The following is a 24,284-nucleotide window of genomic DNA, read 5'->3' on the forward strand; positions in this document are numbered from 1 at the left end:
GTGCTCCTTTATTTTGTATTCTGTATTTGGTGAGGGTCTGTCTCTGCTCTGTGTGTGTGACCATGATGAGAGATTCTGCTAGCATAGGGATCTATAGCAATTGGGTTGGTTTTGTTTCCTCAGTAGGTGGTGTATTGGTATTCTAGGACCCAGTGTAATATTTACCCTTGCTTTTTCACAGGTAGGGTTATTGTTGTTTGAGTCCTTGGTGTTACTGTTATGTTACAATGGGATTGCAGTATAGATTTTGAGTGGTTTTTTTTGCGAGGTTTTATTTTAGTTCACAATGTGCCTGGCAGTGGAAGGTGTTTGTGCTGTTGTTACTGTGAGGTGACACCAGCATTTGAAAATATCTTTTAGTATGATGAGCTGTAAGGGAAACATCCAAGTTCCATTGTTTGGGGGAATTTCAATGGATGCACAGAGTTACAGAACTGGAGGTGCAGGATTTATATTGACATTTTGTCCCTTCCTATAAATTCCAGACTTCACTCTCATAGCCATCTAGAATTAGTTGAATGAGGCTATCAAATAATTATATAGTGTGAAACTGGCCAGCTTTTTAAAATTATGCAGAAGACCCTTTGGACTTTTTTATTAACACCAAATATTCAAAAGCTGTGTTCATCCCATCAAGCTCATATATCTCATTAAAGAGGTAAATTGAACACCACAATAACTTTGTTTTATTATTGTTACTCAAATTATAACAATAACATTAATCTTGGATTATATATTTTTAATATAAATGAAAGGTTTTCACAAGATATGTTGTGTCGTGAAACATTTTATTATGTATATATTTAAGGAAACATACATAAATTGTCGAAATACATTTCGTTCATTTAACCTTTGGTTTGCTAGTAGACTGAATTACTGTGTCCCGAAATTATGTTTGTCTAAAAAGTGAGTCACCAACATGAAAAGTTTGGAAAGCTCTGGTATAAGGGGTAAAGCTAGTGTGTCGAAAACGCAAGTCCAAACCCAGGTTAACAGTGCGCTCCACCGTACTGTACAGACCCGTAAGAAAGTGGAATGTTGGAAGAATTCTGTGGTGTCAGAGTTAGGTGAATAACTTATCTGGATAACTCAGATATTAAGAGTTAGGTGGATAAGTTTTTGGCCTAACTATGTGAGTGTGCACATCTAGAGTTAGCATCTAGAGTTAGTTCCTTAGCATGAGGAGCCTCCGAATTGATATGAGAAAAGGCAGGAACTCCTAATATGGAACCTAACAAGTAACTACAGTGAGGGTAGATGTTTCTTGTCCATTGTCTGAGCAATTTTAATATCTATGGCTCTCCAGGGAATACAGTAAAACAAAGCTCGTGAAGACATTTTATTGCAAACTGCTTTGCCCTTTCAGAGTACACTGTGATCAGGCCATCCTGGGAACACATCACCTAAATGGTGCTAGTGATCTGCTCCCAGTCTGACAGGGTTTTCAGTTTCAAACACACTTTACAATTTCATAGCTAAATCTCTATTCAAATGTCTTTCATCCTCTGGACTCCCTATGCTCTCAGGGTCCTTGTACCATGCTTCTCACTGCTCCAGTCAATTCCCTGTCCTAGGAAAGCTACTCCTAGCACATCCAGATTTGGAGATTACATCCGTGTACACACCTGGCTGCGATCCTTCTGGGACAGAGCCCCTGAAGATGCTCTCTGTGAACACCGGATAGTTATCATTCTGGTCTAACACATTTACGACGATCTCCATAGGGTCTTCGACAGCTTCGCCGTTTGAGGATACGGCATGGGCCAAAAGCTGTACAGCAAAAACAAACCATTTTATTTTATTATTTATTTATGTATTTGTGTTTTTCTATACCGGCATTCACGGCAGTTCGTATCATGTCGGTTTACATAAAACAAGGGGGTGAGCAATACATTATAACGTACATAGCTAAAACGTAAGAGTATACATTACAAAAGTATAACAAGTGCGTAGAAGAAAAAGTTACAATAAAACAGGGGTTATTCTAACTGGGATTAGAGTTAGAGGAGAGATAAAAAGTTTAACAAGAAGTAAAACATTGTAGTGATTGGTTGGTATTGTCTGTTTCAGTTTAATAGAAGATGCTCAGTGTTGCTGCATTTGATGGAAGTGAATCATTAAGGGTCCGGAAATGCTTTCATGAACAGCCATGTTTTAAGTCTCTTCCTGAAGGTTGGAAGACATGGTTCCTGTCGTAATTCTAAGGGGATTGAGTTCCATAGTGGGGGACCTGCTGTGGAGAAGGCCCGATCTCTCAATGTTATATGTTGGGTGGTATTGTTGTGAGGTACTTGTAGATATTCTCTATATGCTTCTCTGATGGGTCTGTTGGAGGAATGTTTTTTGAGAGCTATTTGTAGATGGAGTGGAGCCAGTCCATGTATATTTTTGTAGATTGTGGTGAGGGACTTATGAATTATTCTGTAGTGGATTGGTAACCAGTGAAGGTCTTTGAGGACTGGTGTAATGTGATCTCTTCTCCTTTTGTTTGTTAGAATTCTTGCTGCCGTGTTCTGTATCATTTGGAGAGGTTTAGTGTGGGATGATGGGAGGCCTAGAAGGATAGAGTTGCAGTAATCAATTTTCGCAAATATTATTGCTTGGAGCACTGTTCTATAATCATGGAAATGAAATAGGGGTTTTATTCTTTTTAATACGTGCAGTTTGTGGAAGCAGTCTTTGGTTGTTTGGTTGATAAACGATTTTAAATTTAGCCGGTTGTCTATAGAAACTCCTAAATCTCTTACTTTTGAGATTTGCAAGTTGGCTGGCGGGTTTGTAGTGATTTTGCAATTATCTGGAGAGATTAGCATGAATTCGCTTTTTGATTGGTTTAGAATAAGATTTAAGCTGGATAAGAGATCGTTAATTTCTTGAAAACAGTTTTCCCAAAGTTCTAGAGCTTTAGTGATGGATTCTTTGATGGGGATCACAATCTGGACATCGTCGGCGAATATGAAGTGTTTTAGGTTCAATTTGTTTAGCAGTTGGCAAAGCGGGAGAAGGTATAAGTTGAAAAGTGTTGGTGAGAGAGAGGAACCCTGAGGAACTCCTTGTGAAGATGGGTATCTGGGGGATTCTTTGTTGTGGATTTTAACTTTGAAACCTCTGTTTTCTAAGAATGTCTTGAACCATCTAAGAATGTCTTGAACCATCACAGGACATCCCTTTCTTCAGCCAACAAGTTTGCATATTTTATAGGAACATATAATGCAGGGGACTGAAATTTATAGCACAGCACACAAGAGTGAACATTATTAATTCACTCCTTCTAAGCACTGGTATCATTGGGGCAGCCTGGCTTCCTGGCTGGATGCCATTTTAAGCTTAAAATAGGTCTGTGTACTACAGCAGCATCCACTCAGGAGCTCTACGCCTCTTTGCTGGATGGTCAGGCTGCTGTTAGTCTGGTCCCCTAAATTGTAAAATTAAACAAAAAAACCCACCACTCACAGTATAGGTTGCTTGTTTTTCTCGGTCCAGCTCCTGGTGCACAAACACGTCACCAGTTTCTCGATTAATAGTGAAGAGACCTTCTGGAGGGGTGTCTGCACCTTGTCCCGTGATGCTGTAGAAAACCTTGATCTCTTTGTCCCTGTTTGATTTAATCTGAAAAGGAACAGGCAGGAATCAGAAAGACCAGATTTGATTGGTGAATTGCCCATAATGGCTGCCCCCCAGCCACATCTCTTAGGAAAGGGAATTCACAAGATCAGGCTGTTAATGTCTCATCCTCACTGTCAAACACTTGGCATCTCCAGATACAGTTGAATAATTTTTCTAAAGAAAAACAATACATACAAAAATTATATTCCCTCAATCTGTAGAATCACTTCCCCTACCTTAACCACAAATATGGGGAAAGGACCCTTTGCTTTTTCTGTCAATGAGATGGGAGGGATAACCCAGTCTCGCTTGTGTCTCTTCAGGCCAGGGCTGGACTCTGGGAACGTCAGTACCTGGGGATTTCCCTGTTCCCCCATCGAGAACTCCTGCAGAAAGGATTAGAAAAATGGATGAAGCAGCTAAAGACCAAATCAACACTAACCTTGCAGGGCTGATGTCAGAGCACAAAATGCTGGGGGAAGGGAATAGAGGTGGTTTTAAATATGAGAGGCAGACTTGTAGAGGTGGAAACATTTGTTTATACCCCTTTGGACGATTTAGTGAAAGATAATTTGCACAGCTGTAACATTTTTCATTCAGTTTAACAGACAGTGCTCCTATAGGGAGGACGGTCTAGATTACAGGGTCCCCAAACTCTGTCCTTGAGAGCCCCAACCCAGTGTGGTGTTTTCAGGATTGCCACAAGGAATATGCACGAGATCTAGCCACATACAACAGAGGCAGTGAATGCACACACACTTCATGCATATTCCTTGTGGCAAACCTGAAAACCCCACCGAGCTTGGGGACTACTGGTCTAAAATCAGATAAACTCTTGAATGTATTTGGTCCCAGTTCCAAGTTCCAGTAGCGAAGAGCGAGAGGAAAGATCTGGTAGTAGCTGAACCCTTACATGTCCTGATGAGCTAGAATAGGTTTATTGAACACACACTGGCCCTACGATACCTGCATGTGATGGCCATGGCCTCTCAGCGTGACTTTGGCAGAAAACATTTGGCCAGCAGAATCCCGGGCATGAATGAAAGCGCTTTTCTTCCCGCCATTGAGCTGCAGGTTTCTGTTTATCAAGAGTCTTCCGTCTGGCCTTACTTTCAGCCAGTGAACCTCAGATTTGTACAGCACTGCTCTGTGTCCTGTGCAGTCGTGAAAGTTCACTATAAGGAAGGGAAAAAAAAACCAAAACACTGTCCTGAAGGATGCAAACTTTAGAAAGCCACAAAGAACTGGATAATTAACCTTCCAGCATGAGAACTACACTTGCAATTAGAAAAATTATCAGAGGAGCCATATTAGAAGGGCAGAAATGTGTCAGTTGAGATAGGATGCAGAACAGCAGAAGTATCAAATCAGACTTTCCCCATACTTCTAGCCTCTGCAGGTTTTCCATGGACAAGCAGGACAACAGTCACACTAACAGGATTTCATCATCCAACGTCATTAACTCGGGCCTGATCTGTAGCTGATTATTCTAGAACTTTTGGTGCATGGTCACTCAGTTGGCACCAATAGCTGTTACACACTCCTCTCCACCCTTGAGTCTCTAAGTCTGCTGCCACAAACAGTTAGGTCAGATCTCTCTCCTCATATTTCGATCATGTCTAACAATCATTCTAAGAAGGGCATTTGTTTTTTTTTCATCTTTGTCCTCACTGCTGCAAGAAAATATCTTGTGATGAACATGAGGTCTGCCTCTCCTGTTTGGATCCTGACCACGACTCCTCCAATTGCAAGCCCTGTGGTGGCATGACCCCTAAAGCTCGCTGCTACAGGAATTTGAAAATGAAGCATGAGTTCCTTCAGGCCTAGGTGCATTCCAAACCTAAGTATGGTGCTTCACCGGAGTCTTCTCTCCCTCGCCATCAACGGAAGTTTCGTTCTCGGAGCTAAGATTGTTGACTTGTCTCCACTATATATCTCAGACTGCGTGGAGTGGAAAGTGATCCAGGATTCCAGCCGCATTCCTCCTCTCCTGCTCTGCACAACATTCTGAAGCCTCCTATACCATTGAAGCCTCAGTGCTGACAATTACTTCCAGTAAGACTTCATCACATAGTGCAGACAGCTTAGCACCAAAACCTGCTGCCAAATCTAAGTCACACAAACCCAGAAATACTGCTGCAGTATGTTCCCATGGTGCAGAGAAACCATCACCTTTCCCAGGACATGGACACAACCATTCAAAGTTACACAAGTCTTCAGCACTGACTGAGGCACTAAAGCTCACCATACTGATGAAAACATCAAAATAGACTGTGCAAAAGGCGCCAAAGTAAACTGCATCATCTGAAGCACAGAAATGCTCCACACCAGCCAAGGTGCCAGAGCACTACATTTCAAAATCAAAACCTAAGCCATTGACTTTTAAATCAGCACCACATCCGGCCTTTCGGTACACACAGCCATCGTCGATGTGCTTCAAAAGAGGGCCGCAAGTCTGCCTCTGCTTCTGAGAGCTCAGTGCTGCCCCATTCCTTGAAGGCAGTTACTATGGTCAAACATCATCCATCTCTACGCAACCAAAACCAACCACCGACTAACTTTTTGCCTCCCTCACATGCTATAGATCTGTTCTCGAGAGGGCTCCTGCCTGGTGGTGACCTTCCCAATTGTCCAATTCCTCTAGGGACTCTAGTACAGTTCAATATTTGCCACAGCCCATTTCTACTCCAGACTGTTTGGATCCTGTCAGGATCATTGGGAGGCCTTTATGAAAGGGTACTTCACTGATATATGCCCTCTTGGGTGACCCCTCTCCACTTCACCATCACCATCACCACATGCCAAGTCACCTCCACATGAGCAACTGTCCCCTGCTCCACCTTGGCCATGTTTCCGGCCCGTTAATTCCTTGGGCTCTCGGTATTCACCAGTCTACTTGTCAATTTCCTCACCACCCTTGCCGGATGCCTCTAGTGGAGCTACTTCATCTAATGACTACAAATTCCATCTTCCTCACCAAATTAGCCAAGGTGAATAGCTTTAGCCTTAGGGACACTGCTCAAAGACCCACTAGAATGTGTTCTAGCTCCTCCAGCCACCCAAGCGGGCTTGTGCTGTCCCAATGCACGATGCTCTTCAAGATGCTCAGCGTAAACTCTGGACTACTACTTTCACAGTTCCAGTGGTATTGAAGTCCGCAGACTCCAAATACAAGGTTTAGCCCTGACCAGGGCATTCTCATGGCCAGATCCCACCAGACCGCTGATGATCTGGGGCTTCTGCGCCCCCAAGAAAGAAGTTTCTCTTTTCATTGATGCTGTTGGTAGAAGCGTTTTCCAGTCTGTGTCCCTTATTTCGAGGATTGCGGCTCATCAGGTCCAGACGACTTAATACTTAATATACATTTCTTAAGAAACTTCAGGATGTTTTTACTCAGCTTCCTGCATATGTTTCTCCCGGAGGCACAACAGTTGTTGGCCAATGCCTTGGACTGTATGAAACACCTTACTTGTTCATCTTATGTCTTGGACACTGCCTCCTGAGCATCTGCTACTACAATTGCCACTTGTCACATGGCCTGGTTCCGTGCATCTGGCCTAAGGGACAACATCCATGAAAAACTGGCAGATATGCCTTGTTCCTGTCAAACCCTTTTCTGTGGTAACACACATCTTAAGGATCAAGCCTAGGCTATGCACTCATTTTCTCTCCTTATTCCTATTAATGTACACCTTCTTACAGCTACTACAGTTTTCTTTACTTCCTTGCTCAATGTCGTCTGTTCCCTCTGGCCTACTCCCAATATTGGCCACGGCAGTCTTAATACTCTGCTCCTTCTGCTCTGACTTGCTCTCACTCACGAGATACCTTCCACCACCAGGGCCAACAGTCCTCCTTGCTGTCTTTGCTAATTTGTTTGACGGTTCCCCTCTGCCTCCAAACCCAATCCCAACCATTCTGATGGCAGGATGTTGGCAGATGTTTTGGAGGCATGAAAGGACATAATATCGGAATATTTGGTGCTCAGCATTATGGCCAAACGTTATTACCTGGATTTCCACTCCCATCTACCACCTTCTCCTGTCCTCTGGATCAGCTTCCTGTTCTCAGCAGGGAAATTCAACATCTCAGTCTGAGTGGTAGACCCTGTTCCCTCATACCTTTTGGGCCAAGCCTTCTATTTCTACTTAATTCCCAGGAATTGACCTCAGGGAACTGAACCTCTTTCTCCGTTGGGAGAAGTTCCGCATTAACTCTTGTGACCATCTTTCCCTTGCTCAGGAAAGGGATTGGCTCACCTTCTTGGATTTAAAGGATGCTTACACACACACACACACGTCCTCATCTACCTGTCCCATCATCAGTACCCCCCCAGTATGTGGTCCAGGACCTTCACTTTCAGTTCTGGGCCCTGCCCTTCAGTTTTTCCACTGCTCCACTAAGTGCTTGGTTGTGGTAGCAGCTCATACTTGTCTTACCATACCAGGATGATTGGCTTGTGGCAAGCTCTTCCACCACAATCACCTGCCGCCATGCTCTTCAGGTTGCCAGTACTATCCACCGCTTGGGCTTCCTGGCCAGCTATTCTAAGTCTCAAATGGCTCTGTCCCAAGATTTGGAGTTCATCAGGGCACTGTCAGATATGCCCTCCTGCCATGCCTCTCTGCCACCTCAGAGTGGACATGTGCTCTAGAAGCTGGTTCTTCTTTCACAGCCACACTTGGGTAACAGTCAGGCTCCTCCCTCGCCTACTAGGCCACACGGCCTCCATGATTGCCTTGTCCCTCGTATGAGACTCTTCATGTCTCACTTCAGTGGCACCTCCTTTTGCATTGGCTTCAAAGGAAATATGTTCTCGGATCTTAGATTCCAATACCCAGTCATGTTCTCCAAGACCTCCCACTATGGCTCATGGACCATTTTCTGTATGCTGGGAGGACCATTCATACACCTCCAGTTGACCTCATTTTTAATGATGGATGCGTCCCTTTTCAGCTGAGGTGCTCATCTTCTCCAGCTGTTCACACAAGGTTCTTGGACACCCATGGAACAGATGCTTCACATCAAGCTACTGGAACTCCTTGCAGTGTACAGAGCCTGTTGCACATTCAAGCTCCCACCAGTGCAATGGGACCTCACATTTGTTCTGGACTGTCTCAAAGTGGCCCCATTTGAACCTCTGGAGTTGGCCCCCCCTCACATGTCCTTGCTGGAAGGTAGCCTTCTTTGTGGTGATCATCTCAGCTTGCTGCATCAGCAAATTCCATGCCCTGGTGACCTACCCACCTTACACACAGTTTTTCATGGATAATGTGGTACTTCATATGCACCCAAAATTCTTCCCTAAGGTGATCTTGCAGTTTCATCTGAACCAGGTAGTCATCCTCCCGATGTTCTACCCTCCTCATCTGATTCAGGCTGATGCCCACCTACATACCTTGGACCGTATGTGGGCTCCTCATATTTACCTCCACCGCACCCAGTCTTCCCAGACATGCTCAATTTTTTTGTCTATGATCCCAACAAGACTGGGTCTTCTGTCCAGAAACAGACCATCTTCAGATGGCTGACCAGCTGTTTCCACTTTCTGCTACTCCTTCCAGGGCTCCGTCCCATCCTGGCCAGATCACAGCTCACCAAGTCTGCTCTTGGGCTATTACTGCTGCCTCTATCAGCTCTGTTGAGCTTCTGTTCACACTTTCATTCACCACTACTGCTGAATAGGGCTTCCTCTTCTGATTGTTTTGGCTCTGCAGTTCTCCACACAGCTTCCTTTTTACCTATTTGCTGCATCCACCAAGATTGCAATTCCTATCTGGGCTGCCTTTCTGCTTCTCTTCTCTCAGCTGGGGAGTCCCATTAGTGTGACCGTTATCCTGCTTGTCCATGGAAAAGGAGGTGGAACAAAAAAGCCTGTGACCAACCGATTAGAAAACTAAGATCAGACAGCAAAGGTAAAAAAACAAAATAAATTACTTTTTACTGATTGGCACATGTAATCTTTGGTAATGTGCAAGAGTAGCACTTTCTGTATGCGGATCTCACAATGTACGAGATCAACATGGAGGAAGTGGAAACCCACAGGGCCTGCACAGAGGAGGCAGCAGAATGGGCTTCAGTGCCAACAGCAACAATCAGCGCCTCCCCAATAGCCATGCGGCATCAGTAACAGTGGCAGCAGAGGAATGAGAGAGGCTCCGAGGTTGCTGGCAAAAGAAAGAGAGGGGGTCTGCCTTTAGTGTGTGCATGTGTATGAATGGGAGTCTGCCTGGGGGTGTATGTGTGTGAATGCATGGGTGCCTGCCTGAGGGTGTGTCTGTGTATGAGAATGTATGGGTGTCTTCCTGGGGTTTGTATGTGTGAGAATAGGTGCCAGCCTGTGTGTGGTGTATGTGTGTGTGTGAGAATGAATTGGTGCCTGCCTGGGGTCTGTGTGTGTGAGAATGAATATGTGCATGCCTGGGGGATGGTAAGGGAGTGGTGTGAAAATGAATGGGAGCCTGCCTGGGGGTCAGTTTCAGTGTGTGAGAATGACTAGGAGCTTGCCTGGTTGTGTGTGTGTTTGTGTGTATGTGAGGGAGCCAGAGAGAGTGTGTGTATGAGAAAATCCAGGGGAGTAAGAGTTTGTGTGGAGGGGGGTGTGTGGAGGGGGAGAGAGTGTCTTAGAGCCTGAGAGTGTGTCAGTGTCTGTGAGAGCGAGAGGTTATGGTGGGTATAAGAGCATGAATGTGTATGTATGTGACAGTGTATGTGTGAGAGAGAAGGGACATGTGAGTGTGTGAGAGGATAACCTCCTAATCCTGGACAATATCAGGGTGACGAAATCAAGAGCTCCCATGTATGGACAGCAGGGGCTTTTTAAAATCCTTATTAGTTTTAATTATTGGGTGTTATTTGATATATGTGCTGTTTTGAAATATTTTATTGGTGTTTGGGAAATTGTAAAAAATGTATATGATTTTAATTAATAGAAATTCTATTTACCAGTAGTTTTAAAAGTATTTTTAGTATGGTTTTACTATTATAACTGATGCTTTATGTTTCTTGATTTTATTTGTTTTATGAGGAATGGTGATTCTGTTTTTCCATTGTTAATACACAGAGTCTAGCTTCTTGGGGTTTCCATTTCAGTTTTTGTCTAATTTGTGCTCCTTTATTTTGTATTCTGTATTTGGTGAGGGTCTGTCTCTGCTCTGTGTGTGTGACCATGATGAGAGATTCTGCTAGCATAGGGATCTATAGCAATTGGGTTGGTTTTGTTTCCTCAGTAGGTGGTGTATTGGTATTCTAGGACCCAGTGTAATATTTACCCTTGCTTTTTCACAGGTAGGGTTATTGTTGTTTGAGTCCTTGGTGTTACTGTTATGTTACAATGGGATTGCAGTATAGATTTTGAGTGGTTTTTTTTGCGAGGTTTTATTTTAGTTCACAATGTGCCTGGCAGTGGAAGGTGTTTGTGCTGTTGTTACTGTGAGGTGACACCAGCATTTGAAAATATCTTTTAGTATGATGAGCTGTAAGGGAAACATCCAAGTTCCATTGTTTGGGGGAATTTCAATGGATGCACAGAGTTACAGAACTGGAGGTGCAGGATTTATATTGACATTTTGTCCCTTCCTATAAATTCCAGACTTCACTCTCATAGCCATCTAGAATTAGTTGAATGAGGCTATCAAATAATTATATAGTGTGAAACTGGCCAGCTTTTTAAAATTATGCAGAAGACCCTTTGGACTTTTTTATTAACACCAAATATTCAAAAGCTGTGTTCATCCCATCAAGCTCATATATCTCATTAAAGAGGTAAATTGAACACCACAATAACTTTGTTTTATTATTGTTACTCAAATTATAACAATAACATTAATCTTGGATTATATATTTTTAATATAAATGAAAGGTTTTCACAAGATATGTTGTGTCGTGAAACATTTTATTATGTATATATTTAAGGAAACATACATAAATTGTCGAAATACATTTCGTTCATTTAACCTTTGGTTTGCTAGTAGACTGAATTACTGTGTCCCGAAATTATGTTTGTCTAAAAAGTGAGTCACCAACATGAAAAGTTTGGAAAGCTCTGGTATAAGGGGTAAAGCTAGTGTGTCGAAAACGCAAGTCCAAACCCAGGTTAACAGTGCGCTCCACCGTACTGTACAGACCCGTAAGAAAGTGGAATGTTGGAAGAATTCTGTGGTGTCAGAGTTAGGTGAATAACTTATCTGGATAACTCAGATATTAAGAGTTAGGTGGATAAGTTTTTGGCCTAACTATGTGAGTGTGCACATCTAGAGTTAGCATCTAGAGTTAGTTCCTTAGCATGAGGAGCCTCCGAATTGATATGAGAAAAGGCAGGAACTCCTAATATGGAACCTAACAAGTAACTACAGTGAGGGTAGATGTTTCTTGTCCATTGTCTGAGCAATTTTAATATCTATGGCTCTCCAGGGAATACAGTAAAACAAAGCTCGTGAAGACATTTTATTGCAAACTGCTTTGCCCTTTCAGAGTACACTGTGATCAGGCCATCCTGGGAACACATCACCTAAATGGTGCTAGTGATCTGCTCCCAGTCTGACAGGGTTTTCAGTTTCAAACACACTTTACAATTTCATAGCTAAATCTCTATTCAAATGTCTTTCATCCTCTGGACTCCCTATGCTCTCAGGGTCCTTGTACCATGCTTCTCACTGCTCCAGTCAATTCCCTGTCCTAGGAAAGCTACTCCTAGCACATCCAGATTTGGAGATTACATCCGTGTACACACCTGGCTGCGATCCTTCTGGGACAGAGCCCCTGAAGATGCTCTCTGTGAACACCGGATAGTTATCATTCTGGTCTAACACATTTACGACGATCTCCATAGGGTCTTCGACAGCTTCGCCGTTTGAGGATACGGCATGGGCCAAAAGCTGTACAGCAAAAACAAACCATTTTATTTTATTTATTTATTTATGTATTTGTGTTTTTCTATACCGGCATTCACGGCAGTTCGTATCATGTCGGTTTACATAAAACAAGGGGGTGAGCAATACATTATAACGTACATAGCTAAAACGTAAGAGTATACATTACAAAAGTATAACAAGTGCGTAGAAGAAAAAGTTACAATAAAACAGGGGTTATTCTAACTGGGATTAGAGTTAGAGGAGAGATAAAAAGTTTAACAAGAAGTAAAACATTGTAGTGATTGGTTGGTATTGTCTGTTTCAGTTTAATAGAAGATGCTCAGTGTTGCTGCATTTGATGGAAGTGAATCATTAAGGGTCCGGAAATGCTTTCATGAACAGCCATGTTTTAAGTCTCTTCCTGAAGGTTGGAAGACATGGTTCCTGTCGTAATTCTAAGGGGATTGAGTTCCATAGTGGGGGACCTGCTGTGGAGAAGGCCCGATCTCTCAATGTTATATGTTGGGTGGTATTGTTGTGAGGTACTTGTAGATATTCTCTATATGCTTCTCTGATGGGTCTGTTGGAGGAATGTTTTTTGAGAGCTATTTGTAGATGGAGTGGAGCCAGTCCATGTATATTTTTGTAGATTGTGGTGAGGGACTTATGAATTATTCTGTAGTGGATTGGTAACCAGTGAAGGTCTTTGAGGACTGGTGTAATGTGATCTCTTCTCCTTTTGTTTGTTAGAATTCTTGCTGCCGTGTTCTGTATCATTTGGAGAGGTTTAGTGTGGGATGATGGGAGGCCTAGAAGGATAGAGTTGCAGTAATCAATTTTCGCAAATATTATTGCTTGGAGCACTGTTCTATAATCATGGAAATGAAATAGGGGTTTTATTCTTTTTAATACGTGCAGTTTGTGGAAGCAGTCTTTGGTTGTTTGGTTGATAAACGATTTTAAATTTAGCCGGTTGTCTATAGAAACTCCTAAATCTCTTACTTTTGAGATTTGCAAGTTGGCTGGCGGGTTTGTAGTGATTTTGCAATTATCTGGAGAGATTAGCATGAATTCGCTTTTTGATTGGTTTAGAATAAGATTTAAGCTGGATAAGAGATCGTTAATTTCTTGAAAACAGTTTTCCCAAAGTTCTAGAGCTTTAGTGATGGATTCTTTGATGGGGATCACAATCTGGACATCGTCGGCGAATATGAAGTGTTTTAGGTTCAATTTGTTTAGCAGTTGGCAAAGCGGGAGAAGGTATAAGTTGAAAAGTGTTGGTGAGAGAGAGGAACCCTGAGGAACTCCTTGTGAAGATGGGTATCTGGGGGATTCTTTGTTGTGGATTTTAACTTTGAAACCTCTGTTTTCTAAGAATGTCTTGAACCATCTAAGAATGTCTTGAACCATCACAGGACATCCCTTTCTTCAGCCAACAAGTTTGCATATTTTATAGGAACATATAATGCAGGGGACTGAAATTTATAGCACAGCACACAAGAGTGAACATTATTAATTCACTCCTTCTAAGCACTGGTATCATTGGGGCAGCCTGGCTTCCTGGCTGGATGCCATTTTAAGCTTAAAATAGGTCTGTGTACTACAGCAGCATCCACTCAGGAGCTCTACGCCTCTTTGCTGGATGGTCAGGCTGCTGTTAGTCTGGTCCCCTAAATTGTAAAATTAAACAAAAAAACCCACCACTCACAGTATAGGTTGCTTGTTTTTCTCGGTCCAGCTCCTGGTGCACAAACACGTCACCAGTTTCTCGATTAATAGTGAAGAGACCTTCTGGAGGGGTGTCTGCACCTTGTCCCGTGATGCTGTAGAAAACCTTGATCTCTTTGTCCCTGTTTGATTTAATCTGAAAAGGAACAGGCAGGAATCAGAAAGACCAGATTTGATTGGTGAATTGCCCATAATGGCTGCCCCCCCAGCCACATCTCTTAGGAAAGGGAATTCACAAGATCAGGCTGTTAATGTCTCATCCTCACTGTCAAACACTTGGCATCTCCAGATACAGTTGAATAATTTTTCTAAAGAAAAACAATACATACAAAAATTATATTCCCTCAGAATCTGTAGAATCACTTCCCCTACCTTAACCACAAATATGGGGAAAGGACCCTTTGCTTTTTCTGTCAATGAGATGGGAGGGATAACCCAGTCTCGCTTGTGTCTCTTCAGGCCAGGGCTGGACTCTGGGAACGTCAGTACCTGGGGATTTCCCTGTTCCCCCATCGAGAACTCCTGCAGAAAGGATTAGAAAAATGGATGAAGCAGCTAAAGACCAAATCAACACTAACCTTGCAGGGCTGATGTCAGAGCACAAAATGCTGGGGGAAGGGAATAGAGGTGGTTTTAAATATGAGAGGCAGACTTGTAGAGGTGGAAACATTTGTTTATACCCCTTTGGACGATTTAGTGAAAGATAATTTGCACAGCTGTAACATTTTTCATTCAGTTTAACAGACAGTGCTCCTATAGGGAGGACGGTCTAGATTACAGGGTCCCCAAACTCTGTCCTTGAGAGCCCCAACCCAGTGTGGTGTTTTCAGGATTGCCACAAGGAATATGCACGAGATCTAGCCACATACAACAGAGGCAGTGAATGCACACACACTTCATGCATATTCCTTGTGGCAAACCTGAAAACCCCACCGAGCTTGGGGACTACTGGTCTAAAATCAGATAAACTCTTGAATGTATTTGGTCCCAGTTCCAAGTTCCAGTAGCGAAGAGCGAGAGGAAAGATCTGGTAGTAGCTGAACCCTTACATGTCCTGATGAGCTAGAATAGGTTTATTGAACACACACTGGCCCTACGATACCTGCATGTGATGGCCATGGCCTCTCAGCGTGACTTTGGCAGAAAACATTTGGCCAGCAGAATCCCGGGCATGAATGAAAGCGCTTTTCTTCCCGCCATTGAGCTGCAGGTTTCTGTTTATCAAGAGTCTTCCGTCTGGCCTTACTTTCAGCCAGTGAACCTCAGATTTGTACAGCACTGCTCTGTGTCCTGTGCAGTCGTGAAAGTTCACTATAAGGAAGGGAAAAAAAAAACCAAAACACTGTCCTGAAGGATGCAAACTTTAGAAAGCCACAAAGAACTGGATAATTAACCTTCCAGCATGAGAACTACACTTGCAATTAGAAAAATTATCAGAGGAGCCATATTAGAAGGGCAGAAATGTGTCAGTTGAGATAGGATGCAGAACAGCAGAAGTATCAAATCAGACTTTCCCCATACTTCTAGCCTCTGCAGGTTTTCCATGGACAAGCAGGACAACAGTCACACTAACAGGATTTCATCATCCAACGTCATTAACTCGGGCCTGATCTGTAGCTGATTATTCTAGAACTTTTGGTGCATGGTCACTCAGTTGGCACCAATAGCTGTTACACACTCCTCTCCACCCTTGAGTCTCTAAGTCTGCTGCCACAAACAGTTAGGTCAGATCTCTCTCCTCATATTTCGATCATGTCTAACAATCATTCTAAGAAGGGCATTTGTTTTTTTTTCATCTTTGTCCTCACTGCTGCAAGAAAATATCTTGTGATGAACATGAGGTCTGCCTCTCCTGTTTGGATCCTGACCACGACTCCTCCAATTGCAAGCCCTGTGGTGGCATGACCCCTAAAGCTCGCTGCTACAGGAATTTGAAAATGAAGCATGAGTTCCTTCAGGCCTAGGTGCATTCCAAACCTAAGTATGGTGCTTCACCGGAGTCTTCTCTCCCTCGCCATCAACGGAAGTTTCGTTCTCGGAGCTAAGATTGTTGACTTGTCTCCACTATATATCTCAGACTGCGTGGAGTGGAAAGTGATCCAGGATTCCAGCCGCATTCCTCCTCTCCTGCTCTGCACAACATTCTGAAGCCTCCTATACCATTGAAGCCTCAGTGCTGACAATTACTTCCAGTAAGACTTCATCACATAGTGCAGACAGCTTAGCACCAAAACCTGCTGCCAAATCTAAGTCACACAAACCCAGAAATACTGCTGCAGTATGTTCCCATGGTGCAGAGAAACCATCACCTTTCCCAGGACATGGACACAACCATTCAAAGTTACACAAGTCTTCAGCACTGACTGAGGCACTAAAGCTCACCATACTGATGAAAACATCAAAATAGACTGTGCAAAAGGCGCCAAAGTAAACTGCATCATCTGAAGCACAGAAATGCTCCACACCAGCCAAGGTGCCAGAGCACTACATTTCAAAATCAAAACCTAAGCCATTGACTTTTAAATCAGCACCACATCCGGCCTTTCGGTACACACAGCCATCGTCGATGTGCTTCAAAAGAGGGCCGCAAGTCTGCCTCTGCTTCTGAGAGCTCAGTGCTGCCCCATTCCTTGAAGGCAGTTACTATGGTCAAACATCATCCATCTCTACGCAACCAAAACCAACCACCGACTAACTTTTTGCCTCCCTCACATGCTATAGATCTGTTCTCGAGAGGGCTCCTGCCTGGTGGTGACCTTCCCAATTGTCCAATTCCTCTAGGGACTCTAGTACAGTTCAATATTTGCCACAGCCCATTTCTACTCCAGACTGTTTGGATCCTGTCAGGATCATTGGGAGGCCTTTATGAAAGGGTACTTCACTGATATATGCCCTCTTGGGTGACCCCTCTCCACTTCACCATCACCATCACCACATGCCAAGTCACCTCCACATGAGCAACTGTCCCCTGCTCCACCTTGGCCATGTTTCCGGCCCGTTAATTCCTTGGGCTCTCGGTATTCACCAGTCTACTTGTCAATTTCCTCACCACCCTTGCCGGATGCCTCTAGTGGAGCTACTTCATCTAATGACTACAAATTCCATCTTCCTCACCAAATTAGCCAAGGTGAATAGCTTTAGCCTTAGGGACACTGCTCAAAGACCCACTAGAATGTGTTCTAGCTCCTCCAGCCACCCAAGCGGGCTTGTGCTGTCCCAATGCACGATGCTCTTCAAGATGCTCAGCGTAAACTCTGGACTACTACTTTCACAGTTCCAGTGGTATTGAAGTCCGCAGACTCCAAATACAAGGTTTAGCCCTGACCAGGGCATTCTCATGGCCAGATCCCACCAGACCGCTGATGATCTGGGGCTTCTGCGCCCCCAAGAAAGAAGTTTCTCTTTTCATTGATGCTGTTGGTAGAAGCGTTTTCCAGTCTGTGTCCCTTATTTCGAGGATTGCGGCTCATCAGGTCCAGACGACTTAATACTTAATATACATTTCTTAAGAAACTTCAGGATGTTTTTACTCAGCTTCCTGCATATGTTTCTCCCGGAGGCACAACAGTTGTTGGCCAATGCCTTGGACTGTATGAAACACCTTACTTGTTCATCTTATGTCTTGGACACTGCCTCCTGAGCATCTGCTACTACAATTGCCACTTGTCACATGGCCTGGTTCCGTGCATCTGGCCTAAGGGACAACATCCATGAAAAACTGGCAGATATGCCTTGTTCCTGTCAAACCCTTTTCTGTGGTAACACACATCTTAAGGATCAAGCCTAGGCTATGCACTCATTTTCTCTCCTTATTCCTATTAATGTACACCTTCTTACAGCTACTACAGTTTTCTTTACTTCCTTGCTCAATGTCGTCTGTTCCCTCTGGCCTACTCCCAATATTGGCCACGGCAGTCTTAATACTCTGCTCCTTCTGCTCTGACTTGCTCTCACTCACGAGATACCTTCCACCACCAGGGCCAACAGTCCTCCTTGCTGTCTTTGCTAATTTGTTTGACGGTTCCCCTCTGCCTCCAAACCCAATCCCAACCATTCTGATGGCAGGATGTTGGCAGATGTTTTGGAGGCATGAAAGGACATAATATCGGAATATTTGGTGCTCAGCATTATGGCCAAACGTTATTACCTGGATTTCCACTCCCATCTACCACCTTCTCCTGTCCTCTGGATCAGCTTCCTGTTCTCAGCAGGGAAATTCAACATCTCAGTCTGAGTGGTAGACCCTGTTCCCTCATACCTTTTGGGCCAAGCCTTCTATTTCTACTTAATTCCCAGGAATTGACCTCAGGGAACTGAACCTCTTTCTCCGTTGGGAGAAGTTCCGCATTAACTCTTGTGACCATCTTTCCCTTGCTCAGGAAAGGGATTGGCTCACCTTCTTGGATTTAAAGGATGCTTACACACACACACACACACGTCCTCATCTACCTGTCCCATCATCAGTACCCCCCCAGTATGTGGTCCAGGACCTTCACTTTCAGTTCTGGGCCCTGCCCTTCAGTTTTTCCACTGCTCCACTAAGTGCTTGGTTGTGGTAGCAGCTCATACTTGTCTTACCATACCAGGATGATTGGCTTGTGGCAAGCTCTTCCACCACAATCACCTGCCGCCATGCTCTTCAGGTTGCCAGTACTATCCACCGCTTGGGCTTCCTGGCCAGCTATTCTAAGTCTCAAATGGCTCTGTCCCAAGATTTAGAGTTCATCAGGGCACTGTCAGATATGCCCTCCTGCCATGCCTCTCTGCCACCTCAGAGTGGACATGTGCTCTAGAAGCTGGTTCTTCTTTCACAGCCACACTTGGGTAACAGTCAGGCTCCTCCCTCGCCTACTAGGCCACACGGCCTCCATGATTGCCTTGTCCCTCGTATGAGACTCTTCATGTCTCACTTCAGTGGCACCTCCTTTTGCATTGGCTTCAAAGGAAATATGTTCTCGGATCTTAGATTCCAATACCCAGTCATGTTCTCCAAGACCTCCCACTATGGCTCATGGACCATTTTCTGTATGCTGGGAGGACCATTCATACACCTCCAGTTGACCTCATTTTTAATGATGGATGCGTCCCTTTTCAGCTGAGGTGCTCATCTTCTCCAGCTGTTCACACAAGGTTCTTGGACACCCATGGAACAGATGCTTCACATCAAGCTACTGGAACTCCTTGCAGTGTACAGAGCCTGTTGCACATTCAAGCTCCCACCAGTGCAATGGGACCTCACATTTGTTCTGGACTGTCTCAAAGTGGCCCCATTTGAACCTCTGGAGTTGGCCCCCCCTCACATGTCCTTGCTGGAAGGTAGCCTTCTTTGTGGTGATCATCTCAGCTTGCTGCATCAGCAAATTCCATGCCCTGGTGACCTACCCACCTTACACACAGTTTTTCATGGATAATGTGGTACTTCATATGCACCCAAAATTCTTCCCTAAGGTGATCTTGCAGTTTCATCTGAACCAGGTAGTCATCCTCCCGATGTTCTACCCTCCTCATCTGATTCAGGCTGATGCCCACCTACATACCTTGGACCGTATGTGGGCTCCTCATATTTACCTCCACCGCACCCAGTCTTCCCAGACATGCTCAATTTTTTTGTCTATGATCCCAACAAGACTGGGTCTTCTGTCCAGAAACAGACCATCTTCAGATGGCTGACCAGCTGTTTCCACTTTCTGCTACTCCTTCCAGGGCTCCGTCCCATCCTGGCCAGATCACAGCTCACCAAGTCTGCTCTTGGGCTATTACTGCTGCCTCTATCAGCTCTGTTGAGCTTCTGTTCACACTTTCATTCACCACTACTGCTGAATAGGGCTTCCTCTTCTGATTGTTTTGGCTCTGCAGTTCTCCACACAGCTTCCTTTTTACCTATTTGCTGCATCCACCAAGATTGCAATTCCTATCTGGGCTGCCTTTCTGCTTCTCTTCTCTCAGCTGGGGAGTCCCATTAGTGTGACCGTTATCCTGCTTGTCCATGGAAAATGCAAAGTTGCTCACCTGCAACAGGTGTTTTCCATGGACAGTGGGACCAGTCACACATTCCCTCCCTCCTCCCCAAAAAGTTCTTCATGCTCCTGATATGTTGTTGGCATGCTGCTGTTCTCTATTTTCAGCTCTCTACATGACTGAAGGGTAGACAGAAAGGAGTGTGTAATGGCTATTGGTGCCAACTGAGTACTCATGTGCCGAAAATTCTAGAATAAATCAGTTACAGATTAGTCCTGACTGAATGCCAGATGATGAAATCCCATTAGTGTGACTGATTGCCCTGCTGTCTCAGAAAACACCTGTTACAGGTAAGCAACTTCGCTAAGACCTTTGAGCTGCTATATTAGCTGTCTGCCACTAGAGGGAGCTCATTTCAAGGCTGTGTGCACCAGCCAGCCTGAGCTTTATCCAATGAGAATCCACTCAATAATGCAAAATACAAATAAGCGCCAAAAGTAGTTTAGCCTATTAAAGGGGCAGATGCAATAAATTTGTGTAGAAAGCGGGCGCTGAACAGTCAGTGCCCGTTTTCTTAACTCACCCCAGATGCCCCCAAGGGAGGGGGGCACCATGCAATATTTAAATTTAAAGAGGCTTGCGCTCCCCTAGCTCCTCTTTGCTAACAAGAACCCGATCAGCGGTCCGCCGGTTAGGAAAACCGAAGTAGAATTTAAATCGGTGGTTTCCCTAAACACTGCACAGCCAGTGGGGGTTTTTTTTTCTATTTTTTAACTTTATTTAATTTTGTTTTTCCTCCTACTTAATATCGCAACGATATTAAGTAGGAGGCAGTACAGAAAAGCAGTTTTTTTCTGCTTTTCTGTACTGTTTAAGGAGTGCTCAGCAATTAACGCCTGCTCCAGGCATTAATTGCCGAGCGCTAAATGTGCGTCCTAGACCCACATTTTTATTTTGCATCTGGAGTGAATGCTAATAGCCTCAAATCACATGCATTTGCTTCTGACGCATTGAATAGACACTAATCCCCTTATTGCATTAAGGAATTCATTAGCGCCTATTCTACCCGCATCTGACTGCAGGTTATACAGTGCGCTCAGCTGAGCACACTGCATTGCTTGGGCCCCAAAGAGTTTGTGACTGCAGCCTTTGCTTCTCCTAGCATAATGGCACTAAGATGGAAAACTGGAACGTTTTATGGCAGTTACAGATCACTCCTTAGAGATCTTTGCCTGCTTACTGCAGATAAGGCTGTGCAACTTCATCCCAAAGAACCTGGAAAGAGGCTGAAGATTAGAAGCATGCACTGGAAGAGAGGAAATAAAATACAAGCATTCAAATATTTGTGAAACTTCAGTAAATGACAGGGAGGTGAAGTCTTCCATAGAAAGGGAAAATCAAGGACAAGGGGTCATAACATTTGATATTCCACTTTTTTTTCCCCCCAAGAATGGCCTCAAGGCAAAATAAAAACAAAATGTTAAACAATAGCATCTGAAACAACTTTACAGTTAGAACAGTATTGGGAACCCAGTGGTATATAACAGTCCTTGATGTTGGAGGGGAGAAGGTTTAGGGGAAGGAAGAGAAAAAGCTTCTTGATCAGGGTGGTAGATGCTTGGAAAAGCCTCTACCAACAGAACCCAGCATGCTTGGGTCAGATAAGACTTTTATAGAACAGATTTGGGAGATTCTGGTATTCTAAAATAGCCTACCCTTCAGTCCATTGACAGCTGAGGCAAGGGGAGAGAAAACAAGGGGAAGATGAAGTTTGACCTAGCAATGCAACAGACAATGGCTTAGCCAGGCTGGAACCAGAAGGCTGCAACTCCCCAGAAACCAACCAGGTCAATGCCAGCAGAGTGGTTGTGGTGGTGGCAGCTGTGTTTTTTTAAAAACCAGTACTGCTGGTCTTTGCTAGTTGAAGTCAGTCGTAAGCATTTGCCACAGAATAGTACAGGCAGTTGTATGAGTAACTCACCATCAAATTGGAAACTATGGAAGCATGAAGTCATTTCATATCTAATGCCAACTAAGGCTTTTGAAAGTTAACTCCCTGATACAGCCGTTTTAGGCAAAACACTGGCCAGGTTGGAGTGCTTACAAGACAAATTGTTCAGAAATTGAGGAGGAAATTCAACCATTTTCAAGCCGCCGCATCATATATAAGAAGTATTTTTAAGAGCTAAATTTGTAGACAATTTCTGGCTTGATAAAAATAAATTTATAAACCCAGAAGTATTTGTATGGAATATTTTTGTAAATCACATTATAGTAGGGTATCACCATAAAAATGTAAAAAAAAAAAAAGTTTTTTCTGACTCATGATTTTGCCTAGTCACCAAGACTGAGAATTCCATCAATGTCTGAGATCTTTTCCTCCTATATAAAAAAAAAAAAAAAAAAAAGTTCCATGTAGATGGAGTGATTAAGAAAGTTTGGGTGCAACATTTCTTTGCTAGATATTTGTATATTACATCACAAGCCTTTTTCTTTTTTGGGCAGCAGATGGGTAACATCCAGCAAGCCCACCACAAGGACAGATGGTCAGGCAAGAGCCTCACTAGTTTTGGTGGCAAGACATGAGTGGGCTAGTGCTACAATGGATAGCACATCTAACTATAAATCAGAAGATTCTAGGTTCAACCTCTGGTTGGCTCGAGCTTTGCATGTCTTTTTCCACAAGGTTGCTTTTCAGTTCTGGAGACCATATTGCACAGTTCTGGAGCCCATATCTCAAAAAGGATAGAAGATGGAGGCGGTCCAGAGAAGGACGACTAAAATGGTGTGGGGTCTATATCAGAAGACTTATGAGAGAGCGAAGGATCTGAATATGTGTACCCTGGAAGAGAGGAGGTGCAGAGGAGATATGATATAGACCTTCAGATACCTGAAAGGTTTTAATGATGCACAAACTTCGAACCTTTTCTGTCAGAAACAATAGAACTAGTGGTCATGAAATGAGACTCCAGGGGGGGGGGGGATGACAATCAACATCAGGAAATATTTCTTCACAGAGAGGGTGATGGATACTCGAATGCACTTCCTCAGAAGTGGTGAAGAAGAAAATAGTCAATGAATTCAAAGGGGCATGGGATAAACACTGTGGATCCCTAAAGGCTAGAGGACAGATATGAAGAAGAGGGTGCACAGGAGTAACCTGCATGGAGCAGCAGTTACTGCCCTTAACAGAAGGCATGGAGATTACTACCCTCAATCAATAGCCGTGATGCTTTTGACACAACTGCAACACTGCTCTCCACTTTAATGGCCGGGGGGGGGGGGGGGGGGGGGGGGGAGGAGAACTGGATACAAACCACCAACATGGACCCTGACTTTTACACTCTGGGTTACTGACAGACAGACATAAGGGAAAAAGCACAGGACAGCTTCTATGGCCAAGTCCCAAAGCAAGGAACATCAAGCAGCATTGTGATTTATCAAGAAGTCTCCTCACCTAGTAAAAATGTAGTTAGCAGTAATTTATGAGTTTGATAGTTGCTTGGTTTTGATTACCATAACACTTGGGGTTAACTGCATGGAGCAGCAGTTACTATCCTTGAGAGAAACATGGGGGTATCACTGCACAGAGCGGCAAATACTATCATAAGAAGCTTGCTGGGCAGACTGGATGGGCCCATCTGGTCCTTTTCTGCCGCCACTACTATGTTACTATGAATCGGGGGTGGGGATGCATGTTGGGATAAGTAGAGAATCTGCCTGCTCATCTACTCTGCAAAATAAAGCTGACTGATACCATGCAAATTCTTACAAGCAATCAAACATACTGCTGGCATCTCCTCTCTGCAGCATTAACCGGAATAACTGGCAAGTCAGGAAGGGCCAATATGTTATAACAGCAGATAACGTGCCATGTTGGGTGAGACCTAAAGTCCATCAAATTCAGCATCCTGTCTGACAGTCCAGGTCATATGTATCTGGCAGGATCCCAAACAGACCCAATTGTTGCTCATTCTCAAGAACAAGTGGTGGCTTTCCCACCTGGATCTTATCTAAAACTTTTTAAAACCTTAGCTATGCTGTATGCCTTGACCACATCTTTCAGCAACAAATTCCACAGCTGGACTGCATAGAGTGAAAAATATTCTCTGTGTTTTAAAACTGCTACATTTTGGGGGT

The 24,284-nt window shown here is 43.9% G+C and overlaps 1 protein-coding gene across 1 annotated transcript in view; it reads right to left on the minus strand.

The window, feature by feature from the left end:
* Nucleotides 1–24,284, minus strand: part of LOC115095095 (B-cadherin-like) — a 190,260-nt gene that overhangs the window by 105,673 nt on the left and 60,303 nt on the right. The window contains exons 3-10 of the mRNA XM_029608324.1: nucleotides 15,289–15,497; nucleotides 14,559–14,708; nucleotides 14,167–14,322; nucleotides 12,338–12,482; nucleotides 4,573–4,781; nucleotides 3,843–3,992; nucleotides 3,454–3,609; nucleotides 1,626–1,770 (exon numbers count right to left, since the gene is read on the minus strand). Of these exons, the coding sequence (XP_029464184.1) occupies nucleotides 1,626–1,770; nucleotides 3,454–3,609; nucleotides 3,843–3,992; nucleotides 4,573–4,781; nucleotides 12,338–12,482; nucleotides 14,167–14,322; nucleotides 14,559–14,708; nucleotides 15,289–15,497 (1,320 nt within the window). The remainder of the gene's footprint in view (nucleotides 1–1,625; nucleotides 1,771–3,453; nucleotides 3,610–3,842; nucleotides 3,993–4,572; nucleotides 4,782–12,337; nucleotides 12,483–14,166; nucleotides 14,323–14,558; nucleotides 14,709–15,288; nucleotides 15,498–24,284) is intronic.

The sequence above is a fragment of the Rhinatrema bivittatum genome, chromosome 7 (assembly GCF_901001135.1).
Source record: "Rhinatrema bivittatum chromosome 7, aRhiBiv1.1, whole genome shotgun sequence".
Taxonomy (NCBI): domain Eukaryota; kingdom Metazoa; phylum Chordata; class Amphibia; order Gymnophiona; family Rhinatrematidae; genus Rhinatrema; species Rhinatrema bivittatum.